This window comes from Elephas maximus, chromosome 4, assembly GCF_024166365.1.
Source record: "Elephas maximus indicus isolate mEleMax1 chromosome 4, mEleMax1 primary haplotype, whole genome shotgun sequence".
Taxonomy (NCBI): Eukaryota; Metazoa; Chordata; class Mammalia; order Proboscidea; family Elephantidae; genus Elephas; species Elephas maximus.
Window position 1 is genome coordinate 133,219,074 of NC_064822.1, and position 15,202 is coordinate 133,234,275.

The 15,202-nt window shown below is 38.7% G+C and overlaps 1 protein-coding gene across 3 annotated transcripts in view; it reads left to right on the top strand.

Moving 5' to 3' along the window:
* Positions 1 to 13,254, top strand: part of TMEM19 (transmembrane protein 19) — a 31,255-nt gene extending 18,001 nt beyond the window's left edge. For all 3 annotated transcript variants that reach the window (XM_049883899.1, XM_049883900.1, XM_049883901.1), the window contains one exon: positions 630 to 13,254. In XM_049883899.1, coding sequence (XP_049739856.1) covers positions 630 to 793 — 164 coding nt within the window. In that variant the 3' untranslated portion in view covers positions 794 to 13,254. The remainder of the gene's footprint in view (positions 1 to 629) is intronic.
* Positions 13,255 to 15,202: the final 1,948 nt, after the last annotated feature.

Here is a 15,202-nt window from a genome sequence, read left to right on the forward strand (position 1 = left end):
TGCTCATCCTTCCACTCCCCTGCTCACCAGTCAGAATATTTGTTCTCTGAGTTTCATTAGCCTCAACTAGCTGCCAAGGAGGAAGCAATCTGATTTTAATTCACACTAAAGGGTCAGTAGCTTTCTAACTGGGCAAGTTTCAGGCCATATCGAGTAAGTGAAAAAAAATTGGGCAGTGGGAGAGATTAAATTCATTTGTAAATCTTTATGTGCCTCCTTTGTGACAACTCCATGCTGGGCCCTGTGTATCCAGTGCTGAGGCCACAGACATGACCCCTACTCTCAGGGGCCTTACAGGTTGGTCTTGGAAGAGAACCACTGGGAAGGCAGCCCAGCCTGCCAATTTCATGCCATCTCTGCTTTTCATGTTCTCTCTTCTATTACTAAAGCGAATTCGGGGGTGTTGAGAAAACAGTATTGATGTGTGGTGAAATCCATTTATTCAAAGAGGTCTTTTGTAATCAAAGGTTCCATATCTCTTGCCATGTAAATTATCTACTAAAAGCCATTTTACAAGTGGCTGAGAATCTAATAGATAGTCTCCTTTGGAGAAAAGCTAGTTTGTTCTTTTTTTTTTTTAAATCAAGTCATTCGGATTTTTCATCTCACTTGCTTCCTTCCCATTCCAGGTTTGGATGAAAGCACCGGCATGGTGGTCAACAGTCCAACAAACGAGGCAAAGTACATCTCAGGGAAACCCATTCTTGATAACAATGCAGTGAATCTGTTTTCCTCTGTTGTTATTGCTCTCTTGCTCCCAACAGCTGCTTGTGTTTTGTGGCCCAGGGAGTGAATCTTATTTGCGCAGGTTGAAACAGTGGTGAGTTCAGCTAAATTTTCAATTTCAAGTTCCATGTTAAGAATAGTAATTTTAAGGGTGTAATCAGAAGTACCACCTTCTCCCATATTCCATTATAATAGGATTCCACATTTTTTGCTCTCATCAACTCCTTTGTAACTGCTGGTATCTTTCTAGTGAAAGAGTGCAGAGAACTTATGCATATTTTTCTTCTGCTGCATGGAGTTTCTTAGCAGTGAAGCTTTATTTATCCACTCCTGAAACTGAAAGTTCCTACCTAGTGGAGTAGAGTTGGAGCTGGGTGCTGTCATGTCGTTTTCAACTCACAGCAACCCCATGTGACAAAGTCAAACTGCCCCATAGGGTTTTCTTGACTGTAATATTTAGGGAAGCAGATCACCAGGTCTTCCTCCCACGGAACCACAAGGTGGGTTCCATCCCTCAGCCTTTCAGGTAGCACCCAAGTGCTTAATCATTTGCGCCACCAGGGCTTCTTTCCTACCTGGTTGATGGAAATTTTGCTTTGTTTAAACCAGTGCGAGGGTTAAAAGTGATGAAATTTTAAAATGCTTCCCAGTTGTGGCAGAGAAATGCTACTGTGCCAGTTACCCAAATGTTGTGTCTGTTTTAAGCCAACTAAGCTGATGTGTGTGGAATCCTAAATAAATTTAGTATCTGGGACTTCTCCCATTCACAACTGTGACAAGTGTTGAATTTGGTTCTTAGTGAGCAGTCTTGTCTAGTCTACATTTTTCTTCCTGCCTCAGGGTTTGCGATAAAAAATAAATAAATGTCTTTTTCTGATGACCATGAGAATGTGTGAAAAAAATACTTTTAAGTAAAAGCAAAAGATTTGTCTTATATCTAAAAAATGTGCACCTTACTATATGTTTCAGTTGCTCTCTGAGCAGGAACCTTTTTTTTTTTTTTTTTAATTGTGCTTTAAGTGAAGGTTTACAAATCAAGTCAATCTCATACAAAAATTTATATAGACCTTGCTATGTACTACTAGTTGCTCTCCCCCTAATGAGACAGCACACTCCTCTGCTCCCTGTATTCCTGTGTCCATTCAGCCAGCTTCTGACCCCCTCCGCCTTTTCATCTCCCCTTCAGACAATAGCTGCCCGCATAGTCTCCTGTCTATTCGAGCCAAGAAGGTCACTCCTACCAGTATCATTTTTTATCTTTTAGTCCAGTCCAAGCCCTGTCTGAAGAGTTGGCTTTGGGAATGGTTCCAGTCTTGGGCCAACAGAAGGTCTGGGGACCATGACCTCCGGGGTCCCTCTATGAGCAGGAACTATATTGAATTTAATATTTTCTAAATGTATTTTTTAACATTCTTTGAAATCCATACAGGAACTGGCTTAGCATTGACCTCCTAAGCTATTAAAGTCACTGGAAAATTACTGTTTATTTGCTATACCAGAAGCTGCTGGAAGATGCTGTGTACCTTCTAAGTTGTGCAGCCTCAACTAAAGTGAATTCTGCTTTTTGACATTGTTCTGCACTGTGATTTACTGTGTGCCAAAGGAGTTTTGACTTGGTACAAATTATTTTATTAAAAGTATTTTAAAATGTTTCTCATATGATTTCCATACCTTTCTATCCCCACCTCTGTTACACCATCAGAGCAGATAAAGCTTAGAATTCTTTGTTAGTGATCCAGACCCTACGACATTGATGACGTAGGACTGACTTGGTTAAGGGAAAAGAAAGGCAGTTGACACACTAATCCTTAAGCCAAATAACTCAATGGGTCTCAACCAGTGGTTTTCAACTATGGTTGTACATTAGAATCACTGGGCCATCTTTAAAACAAACAAAAAAACAAAACTTTTGTCCAGGCCTCACCCTCAAAGATTCTGATTAGCTTGTCAGAGTTGCATCCTGCAGTTGGTCCCCTCTAGACAGATTAAAGCAGAATAGCTGACTTTTTAAAATTCTGATTGCACATTAGAATCACCTAGAGAGTTTTGGTTTTCTTAAAAATAATATTATGTTTTCACTGAGAGTTTACACAGCAGATTAGTTTCCCGTTTAACAGTTTCTACACAAATTCTTCAGTGACATTGATTACATTTTCCACAATGTGTCAACATTCTGATTAATTCTGTTCTGGTTGTCACCCAAGTTCTTTTCTTTTTTTTTTTCCCCCTTCTAAATTCTATTTATTTTGTTGTTATTGTTGAGAATATACACAGCAAAACATACACCAACTCAGCAGTTTCTACACGTACAATTTAGTGACACTGATTACTTTCTTCAAGTTGTGCAACCATTCTCACCCTCCTTTTCAGAGTTGTTCCTCCCTCATTAACATAAACTCACTGCCCCTAAGGTTCCTATCTAATCTTTTGAGTTGCTGCCATCAATTTGATCCCATATATGTAGTTCTTAAAAGAGCATAATGTTCAAGGCAGATCTTTTTTACTAGTTAAGCTAAAAAACATTGTTTGGTTTTCAGGGGATATTTTTAGTTTAAGATTTAAAGATTATCTCAGGGCAGTAGTTTCAGGAGTTCATCCAGCCTCCATGGCTTCAGAAAGTCTGGAGTCCATGAGAATTGGAAATTCTGTTCTGCAGTTCCCTCTTTTGATCAAAATTCTTCTATGGAATCTTTCATCAAAACGTTCAGTAATTGTAGCCAGGTGTTATCCCGTTCTTCTGATCTCATGGCAAAAGAGGCAGTTGTTCATAAAGGCAATAAGCTGCACATATCCTCCTTCTCTTCCTGACTCTCCTTCGTCTGTTGCTCCTTGTGAATAGAGACTAATTGTTGCACCTTGGGTGGCCCCTGGCAACCTAGAGAGTTTTTTAAAACACTGTTGCCAAGACCCCTCTAGACCAACTAAATCAGAATATCTGAAGGTGAGGCCCAGGCATGGGTATTTTTAGAAAGCTCTCTGGGAAATTGTAATGTTTAACTGGGTTGAGAACCCCTGAAAAAGAACATCTTTGAGCATTACACCTAAAAGAAGCTTCAAAAGAGAGGTACTTGTCATTTTTAGGCAGACAGTTATTAGTAGCAGTGCTATATGCTGCCTTTATGGATTCAGTAAACCAACCAGTAACTAGTTGCTATTGTCTTTTCCAACTCATGGTGATCCCGTATGTGTCGGAATAGACCTCTGCTCCATAGGGTTTTCAGTGGCTGATTATTTAGAAGTAGACCAACAGGCCTTTCTTTCAAGGTGCCTCTGGGTAGACTCCAGCCTCTGTTTTGGTAAGTAGCCGTTTAGTAGCTGAGTGCACTAACCGCTTGCACCACTCACGGATTCAATAACTACTGGGAATTATACAGAATCTTACAGCTACATCGCCTGCCAAGGAATTCCTGTGGCAAGTTTTTGTGTAGCCTGTTTATTTCTGCAGTTCTTCTAATGTGTCTTTTCTCTTTTCCTGGGGATTTAACCTTATGACATTTTATGGAACAAAAATATTATTTATTGGGACTATCTTTGGGTTTGGTAAAATCACCGTGTCATTAACAGTTTGGGGAAATAGTGCTTGATAATTCTTTATTTGAAAACCTACGACTAGTTGTGATTTGGAATCAAAACTTTTCAGATTTTAGAAGAGTAGCAGGGTACATAGAAACTATTCTACTTAAAACTCCCAAAAAGCACCCCATTTTCAAGCATACTAATATTTCTCTGGTGTTTGTGTAAATAACTATACCAACTGCGAGAAACAAAGACCACATAGAGCCTCAGATCAAGTCAGGACAGGTTTTGCCGCCAGATAAGTTTGCTGCCAAACTTGTGAAGCAACTTTGTTTTCAGAGCTTTGTGGATGTGAGAATTATGGATAAGGAATTCTGGCTCTTTTTTGTTTGTTTTTTAAATTTTTACTGTAACATCTTTTGTACTTGGATATTTAATTCAGCATTTTATTCTTCTTTCCTTAGCAAGAGCACTTTATTCAAAATACTCTTCTTATGGAAAAAGCTCCATGTAACAACAGTATAATAAAACCATAGGTACTGCCTGCCTAGGTAGGGTGAAGATACGGTATTTCTCAGGCTGTTACACAGCAGAGGAGAGTGCAAAGGAAAAGGAAGCTCCTGAGGGAGACCTGAAGACTCCAAAGAGTGGCATGTTGAGCTCACATCGGATGGGGCCACCAGGAGAACAATAAATTGATATAAAGCAGGTCATTCTATTCTTAGTGTTTTTGTTTCTTGGAATGTCTGTGCCTCTGCCTAGGTACACATATCTCTTTCTTGTTTCTATGCAGAAATGCCAACCCCACTCCAATTAGAAATAGGCCTAGTAGAAAGAAAATCACATGAGGTGAAGTATTATAAACTTTGCTGCATGCTTGCCTTATGAACAGCTGCTGCCTCTTATGCACAGTGGGTATACTAGGGCCAACCACACCTGGATTTATTTCACACTGAGAAGGAATTGTACTAGCATCCTAAAGATGTCACCTAATCCTAGGTAAGTTGTGTATAAAAATGAAAACAATTATGCAGCTTAGTTATTTAATCTCTTTATGAACTATCTGTTGCTATAACCCCAAGTGGTCTGGAATATTACTGCAACATGTAGGTGTTCACTCTGTGTGTGTTAATTAACCTGATTCTAATCAGTGTTTCCTTTAAGAGTAGCTGAAAGATGGTGATCTTTATGGAGGGAAATAAAAAGCTGGTTCAGCTACTTGAATGTCTGAGGACTGATAATTCCAACATTTCTCAATCATATGATGCAATATTAATGGCTTTGAAACTAATGAATCAGAAAGATTGTAGATGGAGTGGGGATGAGGCCATGTTGGTGAGGCAGGACTCCTGAAATTATTTTTCCTGCCGAGACTGAACGTGTTAATTCTCTTCCATTTGTTATAACCACCCCCCTCAAAGTTTATTTTATAAATGCAGTGACTTTTTTTGTGCTTGGGTTTTTCTTTTTTTGTTCTAATGTTTACATTCTTAAATTACACGAAATCTGTTCTTTCTTAAAAATTGGATCTAGATAAAGCTAAAATCTCTTTTTGTTCCCCCTACTCCCTCGTCATGGATTGGATTATGTCCCCCCCAAAAATGTGTGTATCAGTTTGGCTGGGCCATGATTCTGGGTATTGTGTGATTTTCCTGTATGTCCTGAATCCTGCCTCTGTAATGTTAATGAGGGAAGATGGGCAGCAATTCTGTTAGTGAGGCAGGACTGAATCTAAAGATTGGGTTGTGTCTTGAGTCAATCACTTGCCTCTATAAAAGAGAGAAGTGAGCAGAGACATAGGGACCTCATATCACCAAGAAAGCAGTGCTGGAGACTTAATGGTCTGACTGAAACTAGAAGGACCTCGGTGGTCATGACCTCCAGACCTTCTCTTAGCCCAAGACAGGAACCGTTCCCAAAGCCAACTCTTCAGACAAGGATTGGACTGAACAATGGGATAGAAAAAGATACTGGTGAAGAATGAGTTTCTTGAATCAAGTAGACACATGAGACTATGTTGGCATTTCCTGTCTGGAAGGAAGATGAGAGGGCAGAAGGGGTCAGAAGCTGCCCAAATGGACACGAAAAGAGAGTGGAGGGGAGGAGTGTGCTGTCTCATTAGGGGAAGAGCAATTAGGAATATATAGCAAGGTGGATATAAATTTTTGTATGAGAGTCTGACTTGATTTGTAAACTTCCACTTAAAGCACAGTTAAAAAAAAAAAAAAGCAGTGCTGGGAGTAGAGCAGGTCCTTTGGACCTGGGGTCCCTGTATGGAGAAGCTCCTAGTCCAGGGGAAGGTTGACGAGAAAGCCAGCAGAGAGGGAAAGCCTTCCCCTGGAGCTGACACCCTGAATGTGGACTTTTAGGCTACTTTACTATGAAGAAATATATTTCTTTGTTAAAGCCATCCATTTGTGGTATTTCTGTTACAGCAGCACTAGATGCTTTCAACAACTCTGGTTCTCCTTAACCCTCTCTGAGATAACTGTTGCTATACATTTGGGAAATTTTCACATAATATATGTATTGGGTATGTATTTAACATGCTTTTTTTTAGTCAATGAAATTTTATAACTGGTACTGTCTTTTTACTGCTTCAAGTCAGGTGCTTACATCTAAGAAAAATTTAGGAAGAAAGATTAGAAGGATGTATATATCAAAATATCAAAGTGTTATTTGGTAAGATTATAGATTTTTTTGTTAAAATTTTCAGTTTATGGTATGCGAGTTATATCTTCATAAATCTATTAAAAATACATACACAAAAATTACTTTTCTTAAAAGACTACAATCAAATGTTCTTTTACAATTCAAAAAAATGCCAGAAATAATCTACGGAAATTACTCCTCCCTGTCTTCACCATCCACCACCATTTTGCCTTCACCATCCACCACTCCATCACTGTTTTAAATGGTCTTCATTCTCCTTAAACTTCCTTATTAGCAGTGAACTCTTTTTGTTGTTAGTTGCCATGGAGTCATTTCCGACTCATGGAAACTCCATGTATGTGAGAGTAGAACTACTCCACAGGGTTTTTGGAAGGAGATTGCCAGGTCTGTCTCATGAGGCGTCTCTGGGTGAATCCGAACCTCCAACCTTTCAGCTAGTAATCCAGTGCTTAACCATTTACACCACCCAGGGACCTAGCAATAAATTAAAGACTAAAATGGACTTTTAGTATCAGAGGGAAAATAATGAAAAGTAACTGTGTGTAGAGGTGGTCTTCGACTTACTGTGTATTCAAGTTACAACTTTTTTTTGTACATTTTATCATTAGTAATATGTACTGCTTACAGTGTTCCACCACATAATTTGTTGATGTTATTTATCATTATCTGTAAATTTATATGTAATGTTTCCAACCCCCAGGGACAAGGTAGCATTTATAAAGATACTGATAGTAAAAGGCAATCATAATGAAAACAAATTAAAAGAAGATATCCTACGTACGTCAGAATGCAACCTCAGCGTAAGTGACTAGCTGTACATGCAAAGGAATATTCTGATACCATCACTTTTGGATCATTACAATAATTAATGTGTCATCTGTCTTCATGCCTATGTAGTCAATCTGGTTCAAGACTGGATTGTTGGCACATTTTATCTTGCTTAGTTAAACACTCTATTGTGTGTCAAAATTCCAAACACATTGTCCTAGAATTTTAGAACGAAGAACCTTAAAGAATCTTCTCATGCCATTGCCCAGACTTGAAGCTACAAATTACATATACGATCTCATGTGAGTTAGTAAAATCTTTTCTAAAACTCTTTAATGACACCTTTAATGCCTCCTTTGCAGGTAGTGTTCCTTCTACCTGGGATTCCTTCCCCCTCTTCTCCTTTATTGATCCTTCAAAATCAGCTTGGTGGCATTTCCTATGAGAAGCTTTCCCAGACCCTCTCAGGCTTAATTAGCTACCCCATAGCACATTTTATATTTACCTTTAGCAGTTATCACACAATGACTGTTTCTTGAATAAATGCCCTCAGCGTGTTAATATTTAACGTTTCTTTAAACGACCAATTCCCCTATTGTATTGCTAAGTCACTGGCAGGTGTAGAAAGGGCTCTAACATTTCTTTGGGACTAGATATGGTTTTTAAAGTCCATTGGTGGGGCCAGAATAATAATAGGGATACTTAGTTACTTCCTCTTGATCTCATCAAGCTGTAATTTTTAAAAAGATGATCCAGGATAAACATTAGAAATTGTATACAGTGAAGAAAGGTCCCCACATTTCTGTTGTAATTGTGTAGTGCTGTATATGTTGTTAGGTGCTGTCAAGTCGCTTCTGATTCACAGCAACCCTACCTACAACAGAACAAAACACTGCCCAGCCCTTTGCCATTCTCACAGTCATTGTTATCTTGAGCCCATTGTTGCAGCCACTTGTCAGTCCATCTCTTTGAGGGTCTTCCTCTTTTTCGCTGACCCTCTGCCTTATCAAGCATGATGTCCTTCTCCAGGGACTGATCCCTCCTGATAACATGTCTAAAGTATGTGAGAAAGAGTTTCGCCATCCTTGCTTCTAAGGAGCATTCTGGTTGTACTTCTTCCAAGACAGATTTATTCATTCTTTTGGCAGCCCAGGGTATAGTCTATTCTTCGATAGTACTACAATTCAAAGGCATCAGTTCTACTTGGTCTTCCTTATTCATCATCTAGCTGTTGCATGCATATGAGGCAATTGAAAACACCGTGGTTTGGGTCAGGTGCACCTTAGTCTACACGGTGACATCTTTTATTTTTAACACTTTAAAGAGCTCTTTTGCAGCAGATTTGCCCAATGCAATGCATCTTTTGATTTTTATTGTACTTAAGATCAAGTGTTACAGAACAAACTAGCTTCTCATTAAACAGTTGCTGCACATATTGTTTTATGAGATTCGTTAACAACCCCATGACATATCAACACTCTCCCTTTCTTGACCTTGAGTTCCTTATTACCAGTTTTTCTGTCCCCTCCTGCCTTCTAGTCCTGGTTCCTGGACTGGTGTGCGCCTTTAGTCTACTTTTGTTTTTTGGGTCTGTCTAATCTTTGGCTGAAGGGTGAACCTCAGGAGTGACTTCATAAGTGAGTAAAAGGGTGTCAGGGGGCCATACTCTCAGGGTTTCTCCAGTCTCTGTCAGGCTGGTAAGTCTGGTCTTTTTTTGTGAGTTAGAATTTTGTTCTACATGTTTCTCCAGCTCTGTACAGGGCCCTCTATTGTGATCCCTTCTTTTGATTTCTTGAGTACTGCTTCTATGGATGTTCATTGTGAATACAAGGAAAATGAAATCCTTGACAACTTCATTTTTTTCTCTGTGTATCATGATGTTGCTTATTGGTCCAGTTGTGAGGATTTTTGTTTTCTTTATGCTGAGGTGTAATCCATACTGAAGGCTGTGGTCTTCGATTTTCATCAGTAAATGCTTCAAGTCCTCTTCACTTTCAGCAAGCAATGTTGTGTCATCTGCATAGTGCAGGTTGTTAATGAGTCTTCTTCCAATCCTGATGCCCCATCCGTCTTCATACTGTCCAGCTTATCAGCTTATTTGCTCAGCATACAGACTGAATAAGTATGGTAAAGGGGTACGACCCTGACAAACACCTTTCCTGACTGTAAACCATGCAGTATACCCTTGTTCTAGTCAAATAACTGCCTCTTGATCTATGTACAGGTTCCTCATGAGCACAATTAAGTGTTCTGGAATTCTCATTCTTTGAAATGTTATCTATAATTTGTTATCATCCACACAGTCGAATGCTTTTGCATAGTCAATAAAACACACGTAAACATCTTTCTGGTATTCTCTGATTTCAGCCAGGATACATCTGACATCAGCAATAATATCCCTGGTTCTACACCCTCTTCCAAATCCAGCTTGGATTTCTCACAGTTCTCCGTAGATATACTGCTGCAGCCGCTTTTGAATGATCTTCAGCAAAAATTTACTTGTGTATGATATTAATGATATTGTTTGATAATTTCCACACTCGGTTGGATCACCTTTCTTTGGAATAGGCATATAGATCTCTTCCATTTGGTTGGCCAGGTAGCTAGCTTCCAAATTTCTTGGCATAGACAAGTGAGCACTTCCAGTGCTGCATCCGCTTGTTGAAACATCTCACTTGGTATTCCGTCAATTTCTGGAGTCTTGTTTTTCAGCAGCGCCTTCAGTGCATCTTGGACTTTTTCCTTCAATACCATTGGTTCCTCATCACATGCTACCTCCTGAAATGGCTGAATATCGACCAATTCTTTTTGGTATAGCAACTCTGTATTCCTTCCATTGTTTGATGCCTTCTCTATTGTTTAATATTTTCCCCATAGAATCCTTCGATATTGCAACTTGAGGCTTGAATTTTTTCTTCAGTTCTTTTAGCTTGAGAAATGTTGAGCGGATTCTTTCCTTTTGGTTTTCTATCTCCAGCTTTCCACGTCATAGTACTTTACTTTGTCTTCTCCAGCTACCCTTTGAAATCTTTTGTTCAGCTCTTTTACCTCATCATTTTTTCCTTTCACTTAGCTACTTGATGTTCAAGGGCAAGTTTCAGAGTCTCTTCTGACATCCATTTTTGTCTTTTCTTTCCTGTCTTTTTAATGACCTCTTGCTTTCTTCATATATGATGTCCTTGATATCATTCCACAACTCATCTGGTCTTTGGTCATTGAATGTTCAGTGCATCAGATCTATTCTTGAGATGGTCTGTAAACTCAGATGTGATATATTCGAGGTCAAGCTTTGGCCCTTGTGGACTTGTACTAATTTGTACTAAAGTTCAAGTTCAACTTGAACTCGCATATGAGCAATTGATGATCTGTTCTGAAGTCAGCCCCTGGCCATGTTCTGACTTACCATGTTGGATTTTTCCATCATCTCTTTCCACAGATGTAGTCATTTTGATTCCTTTGTATTCATTTGTCAAAGTACATGTGTATATTCACTGTTTATGTTGTTGAAAAAAAGGTATTTGCAATGAAGAAGTCATTGGTCTTGCAAAATTCTCTCATGCTATCTCTGGCATCATTCTATCACCGAGACCATATTTTCCAACTATGGATCCTGCTTTGTTTCCAACTTTTGCATTCCAATCACCAGTAATTATCAATGCATCCTGATTGCATGTTTGATCAATTTGAGACTGCAAAAGTTGGTAAAAATCTTCAATTTCTTCAACTTTGGCCTTAGTGGTTGGTGCATAAATTTGAATAATAGTCATATTAGCTGGTTTTCCTTGTAAGTATATGGATATTATCCTATCACTGACAGGCTTGTACTTCACGATAGGTCTTGAAATATTCTTTTTGACAATGAATGCAACACCATTCCTCTTCAAATTGTCATTCCTGGCATAATAGACCATATATGATTGTCTGATTTAAAATGACCCATACCAGTGCATTTCAGCTCACTAATGCCTAGGATATCAATGTTCATGCATTTCATTTCATTTTTCACGATTTCAATTTTACTAGATTCACACTTCATACATTCCACATTTCAATTATTAATGGGTGTTTGCAGCTGTTTCTTCTCATTATGAGTCGAGCCACATCAACAAATGAAGGTCCCAAAAGCTCGTATTTTGAGTGCCTTCCAAATTGAGGGGCTCATCTTCTGGCACTATACCTGACAATGTTCCAATGTTGTTCAGAAGGTTTTTGGAATAATAATAATCTACCACTTGTCTGTCAGTTTGTGGTGCTGTGGTGCCTTGCTTGCTGCTATGATGTTAGGAACTGTGCTATCAGGATTTCAAATACCAGCAGGGTCACCCATGGTGGACAGGTTTCAGCGGAGCTTACAGACTAAGACAGACTGGGAAGAAGCACATGGAAACCTACTTCTGAAAAAAGTGGCCAGTGAAAACCGTATGGATAGCTGATTTCTGAGGATGGCACAGGACCAGCCAGTGTTTCATTCTGTTGTGTATGAGGTCGTTATGAGTTGCAACCAACTTGACGGCACCTCACAGCATAACAAATAGTAATAGCTCACGATATGCCAGGAACTGTTTTAAACTGCAGATATTAACTCACTTAATCCGCATAACAACCCTCTGTGGGAAAAACATTACTTGTTTTTGTACCAAGAAGGAAACTGAGCTCAAAAAGGTTAAATAATAAAACCAGGATGATATACTAACTAGATTAACTAAAGATAGAAGAAATAGAGTTTGGAGAATTATTTATTGTGTTGCAACAGCCTTGTTTGTTCAGCCTGCGTGGTGAGATTTTCCAGAGGAAGAAAGAGCAACAGATAATTGTACTAACTGGGACAACAAGAAAGTTGAGCTATTGCTAACTAACAGCCACTTTTAGTTGCTCTCTGGCTGAAGTTTATATTTTTATCTAAAGTGATAACCAACGGGTTTAAGAACTTTCACATTCAGAATTTGTGAATCTAAAGTTACACATCTTTTAAGAAGGGGAAAAACCGTGAGAGAGCCAGTCAATGTCAAACAAATCTTGGGAAAATGGGATACTGTTATTAAGAATGTTTTACCCCAACTTCTCATAAAAAGACCATACTTAATGGTATGACTGAGACTAGAGGAATCCCGGCGGTCACGGTCCCCAAACCTTCTTTTGGCACAGGACAGGAACCTTCCCCGAAGACAACTCATCAGACATGAAAGGGACTGGACAGTGAGTGGGTAGGTGAGAGATGCTGATGAAGAGTGAGCTAATTATATCAAGTGGTCACTTGAGACTGTGTTGGCATCTCCTGTCTGGAGGGGGGATGGGAGGATAGAGAGAGTTGGAAGCTGGCAAAATTGTCACGAAAGGAGAGACTGGAAGGGCTGACTCATTAGGGGGAGAGCAAGTGGGAGTACGGAGTAAGGTGTATACAAACTTATATGTGACAGTCTGACTTGATTTGTAAACGTTCACTTGAAGCTCAATAAAAGTTAATAAAAAAAAATGTTTTAGATGCATACTTGTTGACATCAAAGATATTCTTTCTATACTAACTGAAAAGCAGTTTAAAAACCAGAATTGACAATATGGTCCCATTTTGGTTTATGAGGTATTAATAAGTGTACAGCCATAGAAAAGTATCATGATGTATATACACAAAAGTGTTAATACTAATTCTACCTGGGAGGTGGGATTGTTAGAGTAGTAACATTTTCTTAACCATATTTTTTCTTTTTATCTCCTACAATGAGTATTCATGTTTTTGCAATTTTTTGTATCTTCTACAATGACTCTTACTTTTTTGTGATTAAATGTAGTTAGTTATTTTTGTTAAGAGGAGAGAGGAAAGAAAGTGGTCACCTGATTTATCAGAGTATAGTACAGAGGGGACGTAATGAGCTTTTCAACAAATGGTGCTGGATCATTTGATATCCATATGGAAAAAAATGTACTTGACCCGTTTTTCATACTAATAGAAAATCAATTCCAGATGGATTACAGATCCAAATGTGAAAGGTTAAACAATAAATTTTTTGAGAAAAACAACAACTTTTTGACCTTGGAGTATGCAAAGATTTCTTAAACAGATCATAAAATGTTAACCAGGAAAAAAAATTGGACTATATTAAAATTAACTTCCATTCATCAAAAGACAGTATTAAGAGAGAAAAACAACTCACAGAGTGGTAAAAGATATTTGCAGCATATATATTTGTTAAAGGATTCATATTCAGAATAAGAAACAAATGCCTGCAAAGCAGTAAGAAAAAGACAGTTAACCCAATGAAAAACTGGGCAAAAGTCTTAAAAAGAAAAAAACTTAATAAAAGAGGATATTCAAATGGCCAATAAACACCTGAAAAAAAATGCTTCTCTCTTTTAATCATCAGGGAAATGCAAATTAAAACCACACTGGCTACCACGCTCATCAGAATGGCTCTCGTGAAGGCAGAAAATACTAGGTATTGGAGAAGATGTAGTGCAGCTACAACTTTTGAATGCTGAAGGAAATATACAATTATACAACCACTTTTTAAAGTGTTAGCAGCATCTAGTAAAGTTGAACATGTACATACTTTGACCCATTAATTCCATGCCTGGGTATATATCCAAAAGAAATGTACACAGAAGCTGTCTTCACAATGGCCGTGTTATGGATTGAATTGTGTCCCCCAAAAATTTGTGTTGGAAATCCTAACCCCTGTACTGGTGGATGTAATCCCATTTGGGAACAGGGTTTTCTTTATTATGTTAATGGTGCCATATCAGTGTAGGGTGCATCTTAAGCCAGTCACCTTTGAGATATAAAATGAGCAGATTAGGCACAGAGAAGCAAGCAGAGAGGGGGATAGATAGATGTGACGCTACAGGAAGATCACCAAGGAAACAGGAACCGAAGCTGAAAACAGACAAGGACTTTCCTCCAGAGCTGACAGACAAAAACTTCCCCTAAAGCCTGCACCCTGAATTCGGACTTCTAGCCTGCCTGGGAATTTCAGAACACTTAAATGTACTCATGCAGAGCCTGTACATAGACCAAGAGGCAGTCATTGAACACAACAAGGAGATACTGCTTGGTTTAAAATCAGGAAAGGTGGGTATCAGGGTTGTATCCTTTCACCATGCTTATTCAATCCATATGCTGAGCCAATAATCGGAGCTAGACTATATGAAGGATGCGGCATCAGGGTTGGAAGAAGACTCATTAACAGCCTTTGATGTGCAAGTAACACAACCTTGCTTTATGAAAGTGAAGAGGACTTGAAACATTTATTGATGAAGATCAAAGACTACAACCTTCAGGATGGATTACACGTTAGCATGAAGAAAAAAAAAACCTTCACAACTGAACTAAAAAGCAACATCATGGTAAACGGAGAAAAGATGAAAGTTGTCAAGGGTTTCATTTTACTTGGATCCACAATCAACAACCATGGAAGCAGCAGTCAGGAAATCAAATGATGCATTGCATTGGGCAAATCTGCAAAAGACCTCTTTAAAGTGTTAAAGGGTAAAGATGTCACTTTAAGGACTAAAGTTTCCCTCACCC